This window comes from Anopheles coluzzii, chromosome 3 (assembly GCF_943734685.1).
Source record: "Anopheles coluzzii chromosome 3, AcolN3, whole genome shotgun sequence".
Lineage (NCBI taxonomy): Eukaryota > Metazoa > Arthropoda > Insecta > Diptera > Culicidae > Anopheles > Anopheles coluzzii.
In genome coordinates this window covers 74,029,434-74,053,749 of record NC_064671.1, presented here as the reverse complement: position 1 = coordinate 74,053,749, position 24,316 = coordinate 74,029,434, and the positions used below count along the sequence as shown (strand labels likewise).

Genomic DNA, 24,316 nt, shown 5'->3' with positions numbered 1-24,316 from the left:
CTTTGGGGAAGGAACACACACACTGGGGGGTTAAGTTTTTGTCGAATTTTGCATCTTTATTTTTACGTAATTCTTAATTTTTACTGAATTTAATTACTTTAAATATTCATAATTTGCATCATTACCTTTTTTTTGTTTAATACACACGACGCGTCTCACCAACGCTCGATTTGAATGCGTGTTCTGGATGTTTTGTTTGTCCTCTGTATCCACTAATCCACTGCACAAACACTGCTACTGCTTCACTTATTCGTTTTCGTGTGTGCAAGTTGTGTTGTGTGTGTTTTTTTTCTCTTTCTCTCTCTCTCTCTTACTCTCTTATATCATGTTTGTGTTTTGTTGTGTGTACGATTTATTCTTCTTCTTTTTTTTACTGGCGAACTTTTGTGATCACCTCTTGTTCGATCGCTTATTTCGCTTACATCATAGTAGCTCACTCATCCTCACACACTCACTCTCTCACTCACTCACACTCGAACACACTATTTTTCTCTTACTTTATTTCTCCTCTTCGCACGTTTCTTCGTTTTCTAATCAGTTTTCATCATTTATATTTATATACCTTTTGTTTATTTATATTATTTCTTCTGTTTTTTTTTGTTTCTCTCGTGTTTGTGTTTTCTTTGCTCGTTTTTTGTTGCATTTTTAGCGTACTTTGCCTTGCCTTATTTTCCACCTCCATTTTCCCCACTTTTTTTTCTTTCGACTTTTCTCTATTGGGCGCATGGTGCAAATTGTAATTATTATTTGTTTTTTTTTTTTGTTTTAGCTGCAACAAACGGTTTCGGCCATTTCGTGGTTTCAATCAAATCTTGTCACAGATTTATCTTGTTCTTTTAGAACCAGTCGTGGGTTGTTGTTTTTGGGGTCTACACTTCAGCTACTAATCATCTCTCTCTCTCTTTCTCTTTCTCTTAAATGCTAGCAGAAATTCTGTGGATCCTGTTATGTTTGTCTGTGTCTGTGTGGTTTGTTTCGTTTGTTTTTATGTGTACCATTTTTTTTTGCTACTCTGTTTCTCTCCTCTTTATTATGATTATTTCCTGTTCTTTTATTCTCTTTTTTCTTCTTCATTCTTACACTCTTTCTTGAAAATGTGAAATGGGGTGGAAAGGAAATGCTTTTACTTAGATTTTGAGCGTTTGCCAGCTTTGCCTGTTTTGTTTTACTAATTGTGTTACACCTTTTTTAGTGCTCTGTTTTATGGGGATTTCTTCATTATTTCAACTATTTGCCATTTGTATAACTTTACACACTGCTTTGACGAGCGGGTGGGAGAGTGAATAGCACAGAAATGTTGAGATGGGTGGTGAAGTGGGAGTAAATGGAAAGGAAACACAAACATTTTGTTCATTTTCTTCATCGTTTTGTTTTTCTTCTCTTTTTTTTACACACACACACACACATTTTCATTTCAGTTCGGACCTCTCGGAGGGGGGCGGGGAGGAGATCCTTGTTAAGCATTTCGTCGGGGCGCACAAGAGCACTAGACAGTGGCTGCCCTCGTTGCCGCACACCGTTCTATTAAGTAGCTACGTTTTCGTGCGTTTTGTTCCGTGTGCGCCTTCAACTTTGTAGCGCCATGTATTTCATTATGTTTTTACTATTCAACTTCGCTATCACACGCTCCTTTTTTGTTGGGGAGGGGGAATGCAGCCGAACAGGCGACACACAAACACACGCACACACACATTTATGCACACAAGTGGGCAAAATGGGTTTGTTAAAAATCGAACAAAAAACAAACTATCCAAGATAAAGGCTCGCCTTAAGAGAGATGCTTTAAAAAAAAAAAAAACAACAAAGGTAATAATGCTGCTTAAATGCTTTCTGCAGATCCTCTGCTTGCGGTCGGTTCCGACTGTTGCGTACGTACTAATTAAGAACGAATTAAAACCTTCCCCTTACTTTACATCCTTTCATTCACATCTTGCGTGTGTCTGTGTGTGTTTTCTTCTTCTTAATCTCCCCCTTCCGTTTTGCACCGAAAGGATAAGTAAAATCGATTGAGAAAGGTAGCAAAAAAAAAAACATAACCCAACATAAACCACGCGCGCGCGCACTCTTACACACTAACCTCGCTTATTTATATATATATATGCGCATCCGAACTATAATATGTTTTAGATAATAATAATAGTTTAAAAAATAAAACGATATTCACATATACATTTATATATATATAGCTATATAGTTACAGGTCCATGTACAGAGGGGAGGGGGGGGGGAGGGGGTGTGTTACATTTATATAAAACAGACTAGCGTTTCTTGTTGTTCTTTTGTCCACAAAAACAAAGAAAACATTCACGAATCACACGATCACATACGGCGCGCCAGAGAGGCGACGTTCATCATATAGCATTGCGCGCAAATCGGCGTGGATGGGGGAAGGGGGGGGGGGGGGTAGCTGTAGCAGCAAAGAATGACCACGTGGTGACTGGGCGATACGGTGTGCTACTGGGGGTAGGAGGGCTTAACAGGGAGTTTCCCCTTTTAGCTTCTTCTCCATTCCCATCCACATGTATATATGGCAAGAAAGTAGCGGAGGGACGACACAAATTATATTATCTATTGTTTTTCTTCTCTCTCTCTCTCTCTCTCTCTCTCTTCTGTACACTAGGCAGGAGAACATATCGAGATGGGGAGAGAAGGGGAAAGGAAACTTACATTGGTTGTTGGTTGCTTCGGCTAAATATTTACCACCACTGCTCTACAGACGACGGATTAAATCATCACAATAAGTTTACGGCTGCCTAATAGTTGCCTATTACCTTCTCTCCCTCTCTCTTTCTCTCTCTCTCTCTCTCTCTCTCTCTCTCTCTCTCTCTCTCTCTCAAAGTGTTCGTTTGTGTGTGTCTGTGTGTAATTAAATTACTGAAAAACGCAAGGGATGCCCCCTCTTCGTTTTGTACTGCGCTGCTGGCTGCTGCTGTCTTAAAAAGCACCAAAAAGACGCTTAATAAGACACACCTCACCTCGCGCCTAAATGTAGGGGCTCTCTATCCCCGCCAACACAGTGCGTCAGCGCCTTGGCTCCGTGCAGCAAAAGTTGCTAATTGCGACACGGGGAGAGTCGGAAATCATGGTGTTGTGGGTGGTGTGAGATTACGAATTCCCAGCACGTCCGCAACCGCATCCGCTCATATCCCTTCTTTTTGCAAAGAAACTACCGACCAGAGCCTACTACTGCTACTACTGTGTGTTTTTGCTGTTTGTGTACGTGCGATTGTGTGTGTGTGCTCAATTATCCTTATTAAAAGAATTATGGCCCAGGCGAGAGCAGTGAAATGCGTCTTCGGGGGGTGTTAATTAAAGGGGGAAGGAAGAAGTCAAATTCCCACCCTTCAATTCAGTGAGCTGCGTGAGAGGGATAGATCAGTCCTTTCCCACCTCCACACGTTCGCCCCCACCTCTACTAAACTATTTACATGCACAGCACGGAATTGTTTCCTTTCTCTCTCTCTGTCTCCCATCGGCACGGCCTCCTTCGATCAATTTGTTTCTATTTGTGTGTTTGTGTTTGCCACATTGTGACACAACTAAAACGGCAATGTATGAGCTTCCCTAACACAAACACACCAGTACGCTACAGCACAGTTCGCGCACCAAATCGTGCCCACGTGGTCCACGTCTATCAGGGGTCAAAGCGAGACGAAAAAGAAAGGGGAAAAGGATGTGGGGCGAAGGGGGGAGGGGGGGAGAAATCTTTTGCGCTTTACGAATTGATGAACATCTTGCCACCCTTGTCGCGCAGGTTTGTCCGCGACCCTAGCGCCGGTTCCTCGAGCGCCCGAAACCGCACAAACCCTTGCTCCGCCACCAGCATGCTGCCGTTGTCCTGGGCCGCCCGCGGTTCAATCTTCCCGGGCAGGATGCCGCCCCCGTTCGGTGGACCGGAGGTGGGCGTCCCGTTGCCACTGCCGCCGAGGCTTGCCGTCGGCGACGAGGACGAATCGTGATGGTGCGCCGCATGATGCTGATGGTGATGATCGTTGCTGGTCGCGTACGGTACCACCACCGGGCCGCCGCCCGCGTACCCCGAGCTGGACGAGTCCCGGGAGCGCTTCTTGCTGTGGTAGTAACCGGTGCCGCTGCCACTGCCGCCGTCGTCGAAGTTGCCATCGTGGGCCGCAATCCGCTCGAGCGAGTCGGCCCCGATACCGCCACCGTTCAGTAGCCGGTCGTTGAAGCTGCCAGGATGGGCCACAAACCCACCCTGCTGCTGCTGCTGCGGGTGATGATGGGCTGCCGCCGAGCTGAGCGTTTGTGCGCCGGACATTGGGCCGGCACGGCGCTGCTGCTGCTGCTGCACCGCCCGATTGTTCGAGGAGGACGAAGAGGCCGACGAGTTGGAGTTGTTGTTCCGTCCGCTACCGTGCGGGTTGAAGTGCATCGCGCCGATGTTGTTCAGCGTGCCGCTCTTCCGCACCCCGATCCGCCGGTCGAAGGAATCGCCCGGTCCGGGCACCATCGGTCCGCCACCCTGCTGCTGCTGCTGATGGTGGTTGTAGTGATGATGGCCCATCGTGTTCGCACCACCGCCACCGCCGAGATCGTTCTGTAGCTGACCGCTCTTGAGCGTTTTCAGGTTTTTGGACGCCCGGAACTCACCGCGTGCCATCGACTGGGCGGCACTCAGCGCGGAGTGCGGTTGCGGGACCGCCGGCGGCAGGTGCTGCGGGTCAAAGTTCGGCCGCTCGAAGTTCTGGAAGTCGTAGTTGCGATGGTGCGGTGGTGGTGCCATCGGATGCCCGGACGACGGCGGCGGTTGCCCACCCCGCAGCGACTTCGTGTCGTACTGGGGCGCCCCGATCGGTTCCGAGTAGCAGTTGTCCATGATGTCGTGGTACTGGTTGGAGGAAGCGCCCACACTGCCACCACCACCGCTGTGCTGATGGTGATGCTGCTGCTGGTGGTGATGCTTCAGCTCAAAGTTGGGGTTTTCGTAGTGGTCCGGCATCGGTTCCGTCTCGTTGAGGAAATCGTCGGCCGAGTCGGGCCCGCCACCAACGATGCCGTGCTCGTTGTTGCTGCTGCTGCCGTTGTAGTTGTTGCTGTAGTTGTGCGAGGACGAGCGCATGCTGTTCGTTTCGAGCGAGCGCTGGAACTCGTTCGCCCCGACCGGGACACCGCCCGGCGGTCCGAGCTGAAGGTCCTGCTGATTGTTCGGCTCGAGGTTGAGCGAGTTGAGCGCAAAGTTGTCGTCGTAGATCGGCTTCCCCGTGCGCATCGTGTACGTGTGCAGGTTGCGGTTGGTGTTGCACACCGCCGGGTAGTCCGTTTCGAAATTTTCCTGGCTCGAGCTGGAGGTGCACGGGAACAGGGCGAACCCGCTCGCGTTCGGCTGCTCCATGTCCTTCTCGCGCTGGATCACCTTCGAGGTGCCGGTCTTGAGACCCGTCACCCACGACAGCAGCGCCACGATCACGATCTCGATGAAGCGTATGCTGAACTGGTAGCCCCACTGGAACCAATCGATCTCGATGTGTGACGCCCAGAGTGTGCCACCACCACCGGCGCCGCCGCCACCACCGGGACGACCGCCGGGAACATCCCCCGGTAGCCCACTGCTTGGCGACAGCTTTACGCGGGTCTGCGAGCTGATGCTGATCGCACCGTAGATCTGTAGCGCGGCCAGCAGAATGAACAGCAGTGCCGTCGCAATGGTGATGTGGATCGCGTACGACAGATTGTTGTAGCCGTGGATGTAGTTCTGGCTCTTGTGCAGGATGCGCTTCAGCAGCCGGTACATGTACAGGTACAGGATGCCCAGGCTGAGACAGATGAAGATGTAGATGATCTGGCAGATGAGCGAGAGGACCCGCGGCGGTATCTGGATGTTGGTCGGAGGGGCATGCACACCACCGCCCCGCCCTCCCATACCGGCCCCAGCGCCCAGCAGCTGCTTGTTTGCCAGCTGCAGCTGATGCTGCTTGTGGTAGAACTGCTTCGTCTCGTACGACTCCACCAGATGGAGCGTAATGCAGAGCGTCACGTGCACGCCGGACCCGATCATAATCGTGAGCGGGCGCAGGATCGAGCTGTACCGGTTCGTCTTGTGGTTGATGGAGCGCAGCAGCAAAAACAGGATCAAAATGGCGAACGTGGTCGTGAGGAAGGTGAGGGGCAGATTGAGCAGCAGCTCCGACACGAACAGGTTGAAGCTGAAGTGCATGTTGTACGCATCGTAGCAGAGGTAGAAGATGCGCAGCAGACAGATGATGATCAGGATCAGGTGGATGCTGATGAAGTACGCCTGCGAGAACAGGTGCGTCAGCTTGTCGTAGAAGATGATCTTGAAGATGGAGTAGACGGCCAGTATGGTGAACAGGATCGCCGACAGGTAGACGTGCACGTTCCACGCGATCGTCCACGTGCTGATGTCGGCGATTTCGCCCTGGAAGTTGCGATCGTTCCCGTACGCTCCACCGGCATTACCGCCGCCCGCACCCTCCTCGCCCGTGCCGTTCTTGATCATGACGGATTTGAGGTTCAGGTTGGGCATCCGCTGGGTAATCGGGGATGATGATGACGACTGCACGTGCATGGACGATACGGTGGAGGTGGCAATGTGTGAGGTACTACCGCCGGATGGTTGCTGCCGTGCGGCACCCTCCTCAAACGGATCATCCTCTTCATCTTCCTCGTCTTCATCGTTTTCGCCTTCGTCATCCTCAAAGTGACGACGACCATCGCCACCCTCAGGTCCTTCCGATGCTCCACCATCGCCACCATCTCGATCACGGTCGCCATCCAAACCGCCCGGTCTGCTGCCTGGATTCTTCGCATTGCTGAGGGAAGTCGTACCACCACCGAGACCTCCACCACCTCCTCCAAGGTCGTACGCTGGTTGATTCGGACGAGGTGCTGAAGTGACTGACCGCAGCAGTACGTCCGGTATCATCTGCGGGCGTCCGTTCGAACCAGACAGGATGCGCGAGATCGACGGGAAGTGCATCCCGTTCGGCAAGATCGCACTCGAGTTGGCGTTCTCGTCCAGCAGAAACAGCTTGCTGTTTCCGTCATATCCGCCCTTGGCCGCGTCCAACTTGTTCGACTTCTCCGAGGGTGTGTTGAGCGCCTTTTTGCGCTGAGCGTCCATCGATTGGGAGTTGGGTAGACCGGACGATCCTGCCGGTAGCATTCCACCATTATCCGGACCGACCTTCGAGGCGGGACCATTACCAGCAGGGTTTGGCAGGGGTGCCATTCCACCGCCGAGATTACCAGCTCCGGGTGCACCAGGAACAAGATCTGGCGGACGCATCGGGATTCGCTCGTGCCCCGGCATCAGGCTGGGCGGTGGCAGTGGCCGTCGGTTTGCGTACGTTCCCGTGTTGACGATCGTGCTGTCACTGTTGGTGCCGCGCAGCGTTGGCTTGTCAGCGAACGGGTTGGTGTAGTTGCGGGGCAGCGGTGGCGTGAAGAATGTACGGGAGGGCGGAGAGTACGCGGGGATATCGCCCGCGAACATCGAGTTGGTTGGAAAGCCCTTTTTCGCATTGTGACCTAAAAGTTTGAAGAATTGCGGAGAATTGCTTGGAATTAGTGACACTGTTCGGAAGATTCTACTCCAAGAGTTTAACCTACCGTGCGGATATGGCGTCGAGTTGGAGTGCCGATGACGATCGTGGTTGTGATGGCGGTTCGGGTTCGGGTAGGTCGGGTTGCTGTTGCTCTTCAGGATTTCCGCGTTCGGTGCCGACGTCGGCAGCACGTGATCCCGCTCGAGATCCAGCTCGTAGTTCCGGTGGTTGGCGCTGATCTGCTGCTGGTTGTAGTGCGAGTCCTTCTCGCCGAGTCCGGCGCCACCGCCCGGGCTCGATCCGCCCAGTGCGTCCTTGTTCTTGTTGTCGTACCTAAATCAGAAAAGGGGAAATGAAAAATAAAGCGTGGTTTTAATTAACATGACAAGCAACGGTCATCAGAAATGGATGGTACACGGAACGAACTAATTGATGCATTTCACACGAAGAAAGGGAACCCGAAACAAATTCTCCCGCAGCAGAGAGGAAGGAAATTGGGTTTCACGTTACGCGTCACGACAGGGTGGAGGGGAGTTTCCGTGACTTCCGGGGACTCGTCGTTCCGGATGATGGGTTTTACTGCCTTACACTGCTCGTGTTTTTACGTTACACAACCAACTGTTCAACTGTTCCATTTCATAAGAGCGTCTCGAATCGAACTCCAAAAATGACCGAGGGGGGCGCTCAGAGCTACTCCCACGTGTCCAGCAAGCGCAAGGTTCTCTTCGCGGCATTTAACGGGCGCACCAGGCACTAATTTTCTTGACGAGGAGGTCGTCTTCTGAAGGTGTTGTTCGAAGGGGAGTTGCCCACATTTGCATACTAGTTATGTTATTGGGGAGGCGCGAGCAGTATGATTTATTGGACTATGTTTGAATTGTGTTCTGCTGTCGAGCGGGAACTATATGGGAAGCAGGGTTAACCGCCTTGCCTGGTTTGGGATATTGGCCTCTAGTAGAACTGTTTGTAAATTTACAAGATACTTGAGCTGAATGTTAATATGCAGTGTATTATGTTTCAAACTTATATGTGAAAACAGCTTCAAGGAATTCAAATTAAGACCATCATAAGGCTTTTGAGGTAATATTTATCTATAATCCAGCTAAAACGTGAAGATGTATTATCAGCTATTATCATATGAGAGCGCAAGTGAGTGAACGTGCTGTGTGTGTGTTGGTGGTAGTAGCGGGAACGATAGACGGCATCTGATTAGTGGATTGGAGGATATTTGCATCCTATACGGCTCTATGCTCTTAGTATCCGAACGTACTAGGTAGTGCATACCACAGGCATGTGGTACACTGTTGTAAAGGATATCGTGTTCAATCCTCGTATAATAATTTTCCCTTCACGGTATCATTAGTAACACATTCTTTCCAAAGAGACTGACAGACAAAACTTGGTGCATTGCAGACAAAAATTGATGACTTTTCAGTTCGCGGGCCGCATTGCTTCACATATAATGGTGTTGAGGGCCATTTTTCCGTTGCCTGTATCTAATGCGAACGTTTCAATTTAGTCTTTATAAGAAAATACTAGCATAATATACAAAACTCCAATAGCTTTCTACTATTAAAGCTTGGTCTACGTCTCTTAAAAGCAACAATTACATTTTCTTTAAAAATAGTCACAATAATCAACTATTTATTTTAACCTTCATAACGTTTCCACGGGCCGCATAATAGGCTCTCGAGGGGGCCGTAGTTTGGAGACTCCTGACTTAGAGGTAAAAATTAGTTGTCTATTGCCTTAAAATTGGAGCAAAATATAAGACATCGAATCCATCTGTCAAATTGGGATACGACAGAAAATTACCAAACAAAATTGACATGATATTTGTCCACGTCTAATATAGCCTTTTGAGGACAAAATATTGGTTGTCTATGGCCTTAAAATTAAAGTAAATCAAAATTTAACATATCGAATCCATCTTGTCAAAAACGGAATTTGTCAGAAAAATACCAAACACAATTGACAGGATGTTCGTCTTCATCTAATAAGACCAAAATAAGAACCAAAAGAGAAATAGACATTCATAATGTCTATCTCGACAATAGACGGTCAAACCTCTGATTACGATGCACTCTGCAAGATTAGAGGATAAACTCCGTTGACAAAAGAAGAATAAGAAGACATTTAGAGACAAAAACTGATGACTTATAAATCAATGCAAATCAAATAACTTTTAGCTGAAGAACCCTACAAATTCCCGTCATGTCTGTGCGAAGACTCTGCAGTTTCCTTCCTGTTTTGCCCGTACCAGAACGGTTCCGTTCCGGCACCATAATTACCGGTCTCGGTCGGAAGGCAAAGTATATTCAACGGAAAAAACCCCTCCCTGTTATCCTGTAAATAAATCAACACACCCCACTTGGTGGACACTCACCTGAACGTGGTCAGCAGCGGCGTGGAGACGGTCGTCAGGCTCGGCACGTACACGTTGTCCGGTATGCTGCGCTTGGTGGTGGTGGTCGACCCGTACGCCACCCGGCTAAACACTGCCGCTATGCTGCGCTCCAGATTCACCCCACCGAGCTCGTCGCCAAACGCTTGCACCGGCGCTTTGCCCTCCCCAGCGCCCCCAACACCGCCGTTCGTGTCGAGCAGTACGGCACCGGCACGGTCGGGCGCCGATAGCAGAACCAGCAGAATGCTACTTACAAAAACTACCAACAGCCCGCCGACATGCCGCCGCTGATGGCCAGTCCAGCCGGTCCGCGGCGACCCCACCACCACACACTTCCTTCGGGCCGTGTCCGACCCCGTCGTCCTTCGGCGTGTGCGGGCGGGACTGATAATACTACTGCTGCTGCTGCTGTCGTTCCTACTAAACCGGGGGTCACTTTTGGTAGTGCTTATACTAAGGTCGGTGTCGCGGGCACCGTCTGCCCGGCGGTCGCCACCGCTACTACTATCACTGTGGCGCGTGGTAAGGTCCGCGATCGCCATGCCGCACACCCGGCTGCTATCATTCGCTGGTGGTGATGGTGATAAAGTTGCTGCCGCTGCTGTCGTCGTCGTCGCCTCACTCCGACCGGCCTTACCACCGGTGGCCAGGGATATCTTGTAGCGCTTGTGCAGCGACCGAGTGCCCTCACAGCACGACATTCTGGCGGCGGTGGTGGTCGTGGTCGTGGGACGGCTTCAGATCGGAACGGATGCACATGCACGCGCGTCCCCACCACACACAATGTCCTTAACACAGCACACACGCACACACCGTTTTCTGTATGTGTGTGTGTGTGAGTGAGTGGGTGTTCGAAAGGGTTTCTAACACTTGCCACACATCATAAACACACTCGCACCGCGTCTCTTTGCGAGAGACACAAACCCACGCAACACTACTCCTTTCACCAGCTCATCTGAGTCTTTTGAGGCTTTGGCTCGTTTGCTTCCAATTGGGTTAAGGATCTTCACTTTCATACACACTCACACACATAAAACCTAAAAAGAAAGGGTGAAAAAACATGTTAGTGAAATGCACCACTCACTACGCCCCAATTAATGGTCCCACCCACGAGTGTGGGGAGTTGCAATATTGCTTAGATACAATTGCCTGCCGAAGGGACGAACTGAAAGTCCCGCGCGCCCTCTTAAAACGGTTTTGGCTTAGCATCTTTTGTCCCCCTTTTCTGTGTTTCTTGAGCTCTGAATATTCACTGCAATGCTTCTCTCGTTTCGCTTGTTAATCCCCTTCCCCCCCGCTTGCCTCAGCATGTTCATGTTTCGACCCCAATCCATCACTACTGGATGCGAAACGAATTCGTTTCGTTTTCAGGGAAGGAACGATGTCGGAGGGCACCGAAACAGTCCCTCTGATGCAAGGTATGTGTCCGTGTCTAATGCGCCCTCGCTACACTGCGCTTAAGTAGTTGCTTCCTTCCAAATGTATGTGGACACACACACACATATTTATCACACACTTCAGAAACACTGGCTGGAACTGGACTGGATGTGTGTGTGTGTGTGTGCTTGAGCCGAGGGGTTGTACCTGCTGTTGCGCTGTTCCCTCTATTCCTGCTTTAGCAGCCTTCTTGTAAGATCCCAGTTTTCTTTTCCTTTCTCTCCGTTTCTCTAGTTTTCTTCCCGTAAGGGTGCTGGCTGGGTACAATCATAGTAGGCTGCCGTCTGCCCTTCCTTAGCACAAGCAAGCAAGCAGGCGAAAGAAATGAGCCTGAGTTGCTGCCTGCCTGCCCGCTTAATGAACGTTTTGTGCGCGAACGATGAGAGGCTTCCGCGGAGGCACAGCTGTGCAAGCCCGTCCGGGGACGGGAAGTTTATGTTTTATGCGCACCGCGGTGGACCTCCTGCTCTCTCTCTCTCTCTCTCTTGCTTTCTGTATCCTATGCCCCCTTTCGAATCGTGAGCCGCGTGTCAGCGCTCCCTTTTTCCAACTCCTGAAACTATCTTCTCCAACTTGCTGCTGCCGCGCGCGCTCGCTGCCTTGCGCAAAGCATTCCGAAACCGCCGCGGCACACAGGTCGTGCCGTTGCGCGCATTAGCCGTTGCGTACGGTCGTCGAAGCGTCGAATCGGAAAGCTAAAGCACACACACACACACAAACAGATACACCGCTCTTGGGCTTGGCTCCGGTTTTTGCCTTCGCCTAGGGACCGCGATGGGAGTGGGTACACGCTGGCCGATCGATCGTGATCTCGATCGCTCTCTCGTGTGTGTGTATGTAAGACACTTGAACGTGCGAGGGGTTGGTTGGCTTTCGAAATGTAACACCGCGCCTGTCAGGACGGAGAGAGAGAGAGAGACAAGGGGACCATTGGCGCGGGCGTCAAGATGGAATATTTAATTATTCGTTTCTATCTGTGTTTCTCCGGTGGTTCTTCGGGTGGTCTCCCCTTCGACATAGCAGCACTACCCGCCGCCACCGTCACCAGAGTTTTAGCCGTGCGGTAAAGTGATGCTCTAAACGAGCGTGCCTCTTTGAGTGTTTTGTGTGATCTTGGGACGGTTTTAAGACGTATAAAGACACTGCTGCTGCAGTTGAGTGGTTGTGGTGTCACGCTTCGCTAGAACAAGCCCGAAGGGTAGTCGCTTGGACCGTCAAGATTGATCGGTGTTCGGTGCACGGTACACAGGCGAGGCCGGTTACCCCCGCCAAACCGTGGAGTTCTCTTCTTTGCGATGATCGTGTGCGCGCGCGCTTCTCCAATAAAATTACACCATAAATCACAAACACACGCACACGCGAGGGATGGTGTGTTCTAGGAGGGCGTCTGCGTCTTGTATCTCCAACAAACTCCTGTGTACTACACGGTGTTCCGACTACGGTGATATTTTGTGCCTGTTTGGTCTGCTAGTTACCGGCGTGTGTGTCTATCTGTACACTCGCTGTCCCGCAGGTTCTTCTCTGGAGGGGTTTATTTTTATTTGCCCCGAAGGTTAAAACCCGGACATCCCGTTCCCGGAGAATTGCTGCTGCCGCCGGGAGTCTTATCTTGCAACCGGTGGCATCCTGTAAAGACAGAAGAAGAAGGAAAAAAGAACGTTAATAACAGGATATTATCAGAATATGTTGCAGAATGGGTGCTCTAAGGTGCACAAAGACCAAAACCGGACGGGGGAGAGGAGACTGCAAAAACCCAGGCCTCGCTTGGTTTGGTTGATTTAATTTCCTACTTCTGTTACCGCAAAGTGTATCCCGTGTTCCGTGCGACCTTATCGCAACACACAAAAAGACCGTTTTGCCCTTTTTACAGCGTGCCTACCTGGAAAGCAGGGGTTGGCAACGCAGTAAGTAAATCCTTAAACCTTGATAACATGAGCGATCTGTCAATGGTTACTTGGATCCTGGAATTCTTGAACTCTTTGGAATAGGAGATTTGGAGGATCATGCTGAGACTTGGGTCCCAAAAACCCTGCAGTACAGTTTTAGGTGGACCTGTCTGTGGCCGATAATAACAGGCAGCGCTACCTGTAGTCTTCGATATCTGGTTGAGATGTCAAACCCCAGGATGACAACACACCGTTCCGATTACCGACCCTCTCTCTTTGAGGCTCTCTTATGTCCTCCCAAAACTTGAAGACTCCAGAGCGTAAGGGGGAGTTTTGCACGATTGTTTTCGAATTAGCTTTAGCTCTTTAGGTTGCTTCCGCGGGCTCCACAGAGGAGAGAAAGAGAGCAGACGCGGTCACAATCCAACACGATTAAGGCCAAAACGACACAAGAAACGCATTAAACGGCAGGCGATGCAGCACAACGTCCCTGCCTGGGGCGGGTCGTTTTAAGTCAGCGCGATCAGTTTTTGAAGTCTGTTCCACTTCACGCACTACACACACACACACACCCACTTTCTTTGGGGGGGATCGAACGGAATCCTTCAAAACGTCAGTGCGCGATAAGTGCGGAGTCGTTGTGTGATTTTGTCAACCGTTGGCGCGCTCCCCCCCGGTTCGGTTACGAATTGCTTTTCGGGCGGTTTGACAAGCGGCCAAGAAAGAGAGTGCGTTGTTTTGCTCAGTTTTTTGCGTGTGCTTCTTTCCAACCCTTAACGCTGTTGTTCCGATTCCCACGGAATCGGTGGAATTATCGAACCGGGGAATTATCGCCTTTTTGTTTAATGGAATTCACTGGGGGATATTCAGTTGTGCATATTTCGGTTGGCTTTTCACCAGACCGACCGGGAGGTCACTTCTTGTTCCAGTTGGGGACAATTTCGGGTAAGGAGAAGATGTGCCTTGCCTTGCCGAGGGCTTGAGGTTTGAGGAGATAACACTTTCATGTCGCCATTTAAATTACCGATAAGCTAGGGTCCCCGGCTGCCGCTACTGGGGCTGGGGTCCCAAGCCCCTTATGCAACGTGCATTGTTGGACACACACAAAAACAAGCCACGCAGCCAATGAATATTTTATGGTACCGAACTTTTATTCCATTTTTGTCCTTTTCCTCGGACCGACGGGACCGAGGACGGCAGAGCGTGAAACTTTGTGTGCACCGACATAAATCAAAACCGCGAAACAATGTGCCGCTACAAGACACAAGGCAGGAAGCTGTGCACGGAGGACAAAATGGGATAAGAGTCATCCGGGAAAGTAGGAAGAGAAAAAAAACAACTTGGATAGCACTTTGTGGTGTGTGTGGTTGAGAAAATGGCTTTTCGCGCGTAGCAGCTTCCCGCCGTTCGATCCGTTAGCCAACAAGAAGTTACAGTGGCGTGCCAGAACCGAGAATTTAACACAATAGTTTTGTGTGTGTGTGTGTGTGTGTGTGTGTGTGTGTGTGTGTGTGTGTGTGTGTGTGTGTGTGTGTGTGTGTGTGTGTGTGTGTTTTGAGTCCAAAAATGGATTTTAGCCTTTTCCTTCTTTCTTTAGCCACAGCAAAAAGCCAAAGGCTCGCAAGGACACACAGACTCTATAAATAACCATTGTTTCGTTGAATAATAAGTTGGCTTCCCAAGTACAGACTATTTGGGGGCTTTCTTTTTTCTGCTGCCCTGCTTCACAAATCGTCCACTCCTTTTTTTGGTACTTTGGTGCGGGGCATGGAAAAATTGGAAATCGAGCTGTCGGCGCCATACGACAAAAATACACACACACACAAAAAATGAAGAAATGGATGAATGCCCATTGAATGAAGTTTGTAAGAGGTGTAAGACGACTTCAGGGCGGCAAAAGGAAACGAGCGAAAGAATTGTTATGATTTATGTGCTATGGAAAAACTAGTGGCAGTGGTGTAGCGTCCTAAAGACACACAGAAGTAGATGGGGGGGGAGAGCTTTTCATACCACCACGACGACCGAACGCTCTCTTCCGAGTGACCTAAAAAGCAAAAAGGGCTTATTGTGTTGTTTTGCGCGCTTGTTTTATGACCTCCACACACACACACACTTGCCAATGCTTATCTTGTCTCGGGCATCCTACGGGATATATTGCGCCGGCCGGGGATATAGGAGGAGAGATAAAATTCGCTACCATCGGATTAAAGAAACAAACGCGGAGCACTGCGGAGCTGTACATGGGTATTGGGGTTTAGAGCTTGCTCCTGAAACAGCAAAAAACCCGTTTCCAAGCGCGACCCAGTTAATGCGTCCACCCCGGGTTAGTAAAAAGGTGTGCACCAGCACCAACCATTGTTAGGATTAGAGGTTGTTTCTTGCTCCGAGAAGACGTCTTACGTTCGTTACCATCAAAGATCCTGGAAATGGAGCCACAGAAACAGTTGAAAACTGCACACGGAGATACAGAGAGAGAGAGAGAGAGAGCGTACTCACATCAACCAACCCCAAAAAAGGGACGACAATTGACGGCTTTAACGAAGAGATCTCCCCGTTTCAGTGAGAAATTTGTGGCATAAATTCCCCGTGTTGCCGTGCTGTCAGTGATTGACATGGGAGAACATTGGAGATAGGAGTTTGTGGAGGTTGAGGGGAATTTGCAACTTCAGAGCGGCAACACCTAGGGGTCCCCTCCCCGTCATCAGCGCAGACAAATGCTTGCAACTGTTCCCAAATTGCGTCTGCAACGTCGGGAACATCAGAGCAGCAGCGACGACCGATTATGTGTGGTGTGAATTAAAAAACGGCCACTTGCCAACCCAGCTTGTGGGGCGTAAGAGGGGAAAGAAAGGCGAAAGACAAAAGTGGGTGCTGCTTATCCCTTTTTCATAGCACGCACAATGATGGGATGAGGAATGATGATGGTTGTGGCCGGTTGGTGAGAGATGCCAAAGCATCCACGCACCAAATGGTTGGACTTTCTTTTTTTTTTTGTTTCCACTTCATCTCCTCTAGCGTGTGTGTGTGTGTGGATCGATCAACACTAAACAATAAATATTTATTATGTTGATTTTAATTTGGATGAATGCCTAATTAGCACGCACATCAACGCGGGCGCGTTCGCGCGCGCCGGCCTGGGCAAATGTTTACTTTTTCACCACCATCACCATCATCATCATTGCCGCCATCATCATGTATTATTTTTTTGTTGTTGTTGATCGTTTCGGAATCCACAGTAGAAACCGTTCTGCTTGCAGCTGTTGTATGGTTCCGGCCCCCGGGGTGGGGGATCCAGAATCCATTTGGCGTCAATCTGGCAGTAGAGAGTAAAGGGTTTTTATGTCTCATTTCGATGTGTTTGTGTTCAACGTTTTATTACGATCGGGCTTTGACTCCGATGGTGGTGATGGGACTAGACCCCGTTTTTCCCTCGACATAGTCAGTGAAAGCACCTCCTTCCTTCGACCACTTAAGCAGCGTATCAAGAGTGAAATGGAACATTATGCGCTGAGCTCCCGAGCCAACCAACGGTTTTGTGGGTGGTGTATCCCATTTTCTAAGCCTTCACAATGTGCTGGGAACGGGGAATGAAAGCGCATAACCCATCACACAAGAGATCACCCCCAAGGGATCCACCCATTTTAAAGTATTAGTGAAACAATAGGCTCCGTGTGGACGACCGAGTGAAAGGGAAGCAAAGCTCGCGTTTGCACATTCTCGGGTTGATTTCAAACGACCTGTGCGCCTATCGTTTCCTCCTCAGTGTGCAAAAGGGCGACTTTCCGTCCTACTGCTGCCAGCATTAAATGACCCATCCACCCCCATTAGGTGATGGTGGGGCTTTCGAGAGAGAGAAAAAAAACTGTGCCAATGGGCACGTGTTCTCTTCCATCGCGGCGCACAAGAGCGCACCGCCAAGCGACATCGTTTTCCATGGCCTGCTAGCGATGAAAAGTGCTCTTTACAGATACACACACATACAAAGGGAAAGCACACTGCAAAAAGCTATGTATGTGTGTGTGGAGCATCATTTTGCAGGGATGGGCCCCCAGGGCAGGGCTTTTCTGCTTAGACTGTTAGGACGCATCTGGGTCGTCCGTAATGAGGAGTCGTCTGGAAACGACCGTTAGTGTGGGGTTTTAATCGAATTGTCGCGTATTGGGCAGGATTGTGTGTGATTGTTGGCATTATTGCAAGTGGAAAAGAAATAAATAACACTACTATTAAAACGTACGATTTCATAACAAAAACAGCTCCCTAAAAAAACGCAACACACTCCATGCACTGTTTATGTGTCATCTTTACTCGGACAAACGATACATTTCCCCCATTTTGTGCCCGCCCTTGGAAACTGGAGCACATTTTGAGTGACATATATGATCGCATAAAAATAACAAAACACAAAACCATATTACATAATGGCATCGCCCCCCAAAACGGACTCTCTCGAAAACAACGAAAACAAACGAGCAAAGCCAACCAAAAAAAACGGCATCACCCATTGTTTATGGGCCAACAAAATGCTATAAACTAGGAAACAGAAAACCAGTGTTTGCCGCAATATTTGGCGGTGGTATATAAATTTGAAACTTAATCACTGCCGCTTCATCAAACCGGCCGCAGCAGCAGCCGATGCAATCAAACCCATTTCTGCTCCACGCGCGCGCGCCCTGTGTTGCCACGGGCGTCTGGTCACCACATGTTACACCACCGCGTCGCTGCGTGGCCATGACAACGTCACGGAAACTGCCCGAAATGCGAACAAGATGCGTTTATTATTATACCCAGGTCCCACAGGTTTTATCATGCGGAGGGTAGGAAGAGTTGCTGGGATGACCGAACGCGGCGCACCAAACGTGATACGGTTCCGATATCGAGTTTCCGGTTTACGAGATAAAATCCATTAACTATCTCTCTTCTTCTCTCACTCTCTCTCTCTCTCTCTCTCTCACACACACACGCACACACTAATATCACAGTTTGGAGCTATCAGATCGCAGTGAACGCGACGCGCGACGATCGAAATCACTGCCCCTGCGGTGGTGGTAATGGCGGCCCGTTCCGGTTCGAAGGACCACAATTCGGTGCGTTGCGCTTACGGCCCAAGGAATGGAATGGTGGCGGCGCGTACGTACGCGATTTGTGGTTTTGTTTTTAATTAACTCGCATTTGGGAACCGGGGAGAAACGCGCGCGCGTGTGTGTGTGCCGTTTTACAACTCATCACATCCTATACCACACCATAGCCTCCCTCCTCTAGAGGGTCTCTTTTACCCCGTCAGTCTCCCCACATATTATAATGCCCTATAATCATCGATTAACTTTTACAGCGAAATTAAATGCTACACATTCTCGATGTGCGTGTGTGTGTGTGTGTGTGTGTGTGTGTGTGTGTGTGTGTGTGTGTGTGTGTGTGTGTGTGTGTGTGTATGTGTGTGTGTGTGTGTGTGTGTGGATTGTGGTCGAGATGTAGCAAGCGCGGGATAAGCTAATATTGGCTGCTGCCCTACTGAAAATGGTGTGCTGTTCCCCTCTATTTTATGGGTGGTGCGCTTTATTGATCGAACCCTCCCAAAACCTCCCGAACCGATTGCTTCTCCATTGCAGTGGAATTCCACGGTTACGGTGCATTGGAACCACTTTTATTAGCAGCAGAAAAAGGGAGAGAGAAAAGATTGAACAAAATCCCAATGAAGCATGTAACAAACACGTCTCTTTGTCGTCCTTCTCCCAGCAGCTGACATCATCTTTCTCCACCCAGAGAATGCTTGCTATTCCCCGGTCAAGTGGTGAGATGGTGATGAAAGTCGATCAACTCTCGACACTACTTTGGGGCTGTAGGGAAATGGGTGAGAAGCACGAAGCGAAGGGAAGACTCGAAGGTTTTGATGAACATTGCACCAAGCGGTTGGATATTTTTACTGCATTTGCGCCCTCGTTTGAGCGGCAAACTGCAGCAATGCTCACTTGTGTTTTTTACGACGAGCGCTGCAAACACGCGCGAGAAGAGACGGTTTTTCCGTTCGATTTCCATTTCCAAGCTGCCTGATGCTGATGCTGCTGGTGCCCCTGGTGAGAAAATTTGTTTTCTATCGTTATGGCAAGGACGTCATTTCATTGTTGTGGGTGGGAAAGGAGGGCGTCAGAACAAGTATTGTGCAAATAAAATGCGCTTCTAGGGAGGGTTACGCGATAGAACGTTTGAAGCTTTTCGAACCGTAGCGATGATAACACAAAACGAAGCAGAGTTTTTCATCTCAAAGTGTTCTTTTTTCTTTATCAAAACAGATATACACACAGCCACCAAAAGAAAGTTTCATTCCCATTCCATTCGGTTGATTTGGCGTCGTTTATGTTGATGCGCTAGGGGACGCAGGAGCCACTAGGTCCACTGGAACCACTGGAACCACCCGCTGGGCACGATCCTTTTTTGGGGTGCTTCGGAAAAAAATGCAACACAAAAAACAGGTTTGCCCTGGTCGCGCGCAATATCACCTCCTTCTCCTACTTCCATTGCCACACTTCCCGCAAACACGCTGTGGGAGAGTGTGTTTGCATTTTCATGCATCGTTTTGCATTTGAAATCGCTAAAAAAGCTTACCGGTGCGCACCACTGCACGGGCCAGCCAGCAAAGCTCGGAGGAGACCCAACTCCAACTCCAACAAAACAGAACGCGATGTGTTTCGCACTGTGTGTATCGAACCGACAAAGTGCACTTTTTGGGGGGCAAGAGAGAGAGAAGATGACAACATCTTAAGGTCAAAAGGCGAATGGCCCCCGGGCCGTGCGGGTTGAATTTTGCAGCTTCTTTCGGGATCAATATCCGCGACGACGTACAGCTCATGGACGGTAGAAGTTTCTGGTTCGGGTGGGAGAACGCGTGTGGGAGAATAGAAGGTTAATTAAAGAACTCTGTAACGTGTCGCGCGCTGGGGAGAGGGCGGTTTTGCCTGAAATCTGAAACGCGCCCAAGAAAACCTTACCGACGACAACGTTTCGCTTTTTCCCAGCGAGATTTAATTACGGGCCAGCGCAGGAGCGAGGAGCGGCGCGTCGTCTTGATAATGATGCTGAGAAGGAGGAACCTGAGCGAGTTACTGAGCGAGCATTCGGAACACAATCACAGACACGTGAACGAACTCCAAGAAGAAAGCTTTTTGCCCAGTGTCAACAACACAATGCAACAGAGAGTTGGTGAAAAGCCAAGACCACCACTCCCTTAGCACCGGTGTGTGTGTTTGGGAGAAATGTTGCTTGTACGCTAGTCCACTGTGTAAATGGAACTTCGGAGCAACCAAATAGACGACACACAAACCAAGGTAAATCACTTGCTTTGTGTGTTTTTCATGCAAAACTTGCTCCAAGAGGTCAAAGATTGGTGTCGTCCAAAACAAGTCGTTCAAAGTTCTCCAAAATTGGATTCTAAAAACACAACCTCCCTCCCGAGACATCACAACATTTGTGGCCAATTGATGCTTGAAATCTGTAACTCTCTGGTTTGTCCGTGACGTCCGCTGGCTGGGCGCGTCGGCCAACATAAAACAGAAAAGTGAGCACGTCGTCGTACGTCAACTCGCTCTGCTCGTCGCATAAACGCGGCGGGCACAAGGGCACGCAGGTCGTCCAATTATGCGCCTGACAGAGCAGCAGAGTGTCGCCGCCGCTGCCGCCTGCCGCACACATGTTTGTGTTGGTCTCTGTGCATATGTGCAATAAAAATTCCTACGCTGCCGCTCTTTACGCCTTTTTTTCTGCCTTTGGTCCTGGTTGGTGGTTGGTTAATTATGATTTGCCTGCTGTCTTGCCGCAGCGGCTTGCGACTAATGAAGTGTACCACCACCAGCCGGGACCGGGAGAGACGCGAAGACGTGGAAGATATGACATATTATTAACAAGGAAATCATGGCACAATAAATGCATCCTGCGCCGCACACATGATTGCCAGGAGACAACCAGAGCAAGAAGTTGGTGCAGATTCTTCATGCACATTTGGCACGGCGGCGCTTCGCACATTAGGCAGCAGTGCTGTAAGACGACCAAACCAACGCGTCTGTCAGATGATGTGTCTTAATTTTTGAACGCCTTCCGGAAATGCCACTGCCCAGTAAATGACTGAGGTCTGCAAGGAAACCCAGTTGCTGAGTGACCCCGGAAGAGCAGTTCTTCTTGAGTTGACTCATGGAACGGGTGGTCTTAATTAACCGCCGCAAGCCTGTGGAAGCTGTGTGGGCCACACAAATCTGTCATCAGTGGAGCTAATGTCCCCGTTCCTGTCTTCCCTGGTCCAAAAAAACTGGAGCACACTGAAGAAAGCCGCCACTAATGTATGAGTCGTCACATGGCGGCGCTGACAACTGTGGCGCGGTGTGGTCTCTTTTAGCAAAGTTAATTACTTTATTACCGTTGGCACGAGGGCGCGGCGTCCCACCATGCCTTGTACCTTGTGTGTTGTCCGTGTGCACACTTTCCCAGACTTCGCTTGCGAGCTTAATTTATGTAACTTTCCGAAACGGCCACAGACACGTCCATAATAACGCGCCAAAGACGTCACAACCACGATGAACGCACGTCCCCAGGAGATGTCGTCGTCGTCGTCGTCGTCGTCGTCGTCGTCGCAACTCATAAAAACGGGCAATTAAAAGAGTCAAGTTTTTAGTTGAACGAACCCTCTCTCTCGAAATCCTCGGCACCTCGGCACCAGAGTAGGAGATTGAATCTGTCGGAGGGGAGACACACTAATCTTTGCGGAATGAGGCACACACACAGAGCGAGAAACAGCCAAAATCAATCACGCCCTGTAGATGCCTTCTTCTGCATCCGCCTCGCCCTCTGAGCGAGCAGCTCTGGCTCAATATGGTGTCCCCTCTCGCGCCTGGACAACTTCTTCTGTGCCACTTGCGTGCGTGAGTGGGATGATGTTTGGGAAATACATCAATATTGTACCACGACGCACTCTCATTGGACACGGACGACCAAGACGACTGAGACGACCAAGACGATGATCGCACCAGGGAGATATTAAAATTACATCAAACCCCATAAACATTCACCCTCCTGTAGCTGACTTTGGAGATGTCATGTTTCGTCTCCCGTCGCCATCTTCCAGCCACTTTTCTTCCAGGTCAAGTTTCCCAAGGCGCATTGGACAAGTCCAGCACATGGGAGCAATCGTGGGGTGGGCAGAGGGCTATAAATTATCCCATAGATCGCTCGCTCGCGCCTGCCAAAACGTGTATGGGGCCGAGCCCCGGCTTTTGCTGCGTAGAATACGGGCCCCGAGGTATGTTCCCCACGTACACGCACACACACATGGTGGTGGTGGTGGTGGTGGTGGTGTATTAAATTTAATCTTCCCTCTCGTCTGGATCTTCGGGCTCACGCAGCACGATCCAGAAGAAATTCTCGACCACAGCATGGACCATGAGAGGTGGAAAGCATAATTCCAGCCATTATAGTTTGGTGTGTTCTACCTCGCTTTACGAAAAAAGTAAAACACGACCCGCAAGGAAAGACGGAAGCAAGTACCTGAGCAGTATTATTATACATGCTACGGCTGCAATAAAAACTGGATCCAGCGTCTTTGGGGAACTTGCATGCCACCGTCGGCGCATCTGGAGTGCCTAGCCACGTTCGGACCTTCGCTCTCTCTGTGTGTCCGTTCTTAATTAACGAACGAACGCGTGGATACGTGTAGCGGATGTTGGGAAGACTGCCCCGGAGGGCAGTTTCGCTACACGTCAGCCGTTTTTCTCCCGTCTTCTTATTCCGTAATTTACTGGCCTCATGTTCCGAGCAGAAGGAAGGAACAGCCTTTCGGGAGGAAACAGTTGGAGCGCGCTCTCTCTCTCTCTCTCTTTGGCTACCATTTCATCCATCAATCTTTTTGCTTTCTTTGGGCATCCGTTCCTCGAGGTCGTCTCTTGTGCGCTTTTGTTCGGCTTCCAGTCCGGCAAGGGTCTCTAACGCGCCCTTGCGGCGTTCGATGACGACGACGACGATGAATTGCTGACATACCTCCGAACCTCTCTGCTCTGGGGATGTGGACATCAATCAGTGCCGTTCCACAATGTGTGTTTCGGTAGACAGCGAAGGTCTCTCTGGAATAGGAGGACGTCCGGAAGAAGTCTGCCGAGTCTTCAGGGAGCATGTGTTGGGGACCTCTGCCGGAGTTTCCACGCTCCATATGGCACACTGGAGAGTCACCGCCACGGTCGTCACGGTCCAAGGTGCAAGTAGTGGCCAGGGTGGAGAGGATAATTTATTTCCTCACCTTGGCGCGCGGAAATCGTAAATCTACACGACACGTCGCCGAACCGTCATAGAAAACAAAAAGACCATCATGCTGCGACCATGGTGAAGTTGCCTCCGAAACCGCCGGGAGCCAAAGCCAGGCAGGCAGGCAGGCAGGCAGGCAACGTCTATCTCCAAGTCCGTGTCCGTTTTGCTTTACAATTTTTCGCTTTTGTTTTGCAGTGTGCTTCACTCCGGAGAGTTATAGTTTTAGCAGGAAGCTGAATTCCGTTTGTTCCGCGCTTCGTTTGGGCGCGATGTTCCGATAATGAGAAAGCAAGAAAGTTTCCAGAGCGCTCTCGCGCGCGTTTTGCTTCCCACAGTTTCTGACAGTCGCACACTTTCTGCATCTCGCGTAGATAGTTAATAGTATTTCCTTTGTCCAGCGAAACTCTCGCTTCTAACTTCAATGCTCCTCCTCACACTGCGAGTTAAACCGGGCGGGGATGAAAAGTGTTCCTCCACTGATGCCGCCAACCCGAACGGGATGCAGATGCCAAACATCAATTATGCATTTACATCTCCTTTAAAGGGGTTACAGTTCGTTCTAGTTTTGCCACCCCAATCTTTCAACATTGCTTTCCGGTCCACACTTTTAACTCACTCCGGGACGGAAAGTTTGTGCTGTGTTTAAACAGCGCGAGAGAGTGGCGAATTGAAGCAAAAAGAAGAAAAAAACCTGGAGCGGAAAACTATGATAAGACATTTCCCCTTTTTGTACCGAGCGGAGTAGCTTTTCTCCTAGCAGCAGCAGAGTACCACCACCATGC

General features: G+C 49.9%; 1 protein-coding gene across 7 annotated transcripts in view; it reads right to left on the bottom strand.

Annotated features, from left to right (window-relative positions):
• Positions 1–30: 30 nt before the first annotated feature.
• The window catches only part of LOC120960132 (uncharacterized), a 148,746-nt gene continuing 124,460 nt past the window's right edge, over positions 31–24,316 (bottom strand). For 5 of the 7 annotated variants that reach the window (XM_049610234.1, XM_049610235.1, XM_049610232.1 and 2 more), the window contains exons 2-4: positions 9,913–10,970; positions 7,591–7,859; positions 31–7,509 (exon numbers count right to left, since the gene is read on the bottom strand). In XM_049610234.1, coding sequence (XP_049466191.1) covers positions 3,716–7,509; positions 7,591–7,859; positions 9,913–10,634 — 4,785 coding nt within the window. In that variant the 5' untranslated portion in view covers positions 10,635–10,970 and the 3' untranslated portion in view covers positions 31–3,715. Of the gene's footprint in view, positions 7,510–7,590; positions 7,860–9,912; positions 10,971–12,845; positions 12,997–24,316 lie in introns of all 7 variants that reach the window. The other 2 variants (XM_040384107.2, XM_040384109.2) reach the window with 1 other exon arrangement.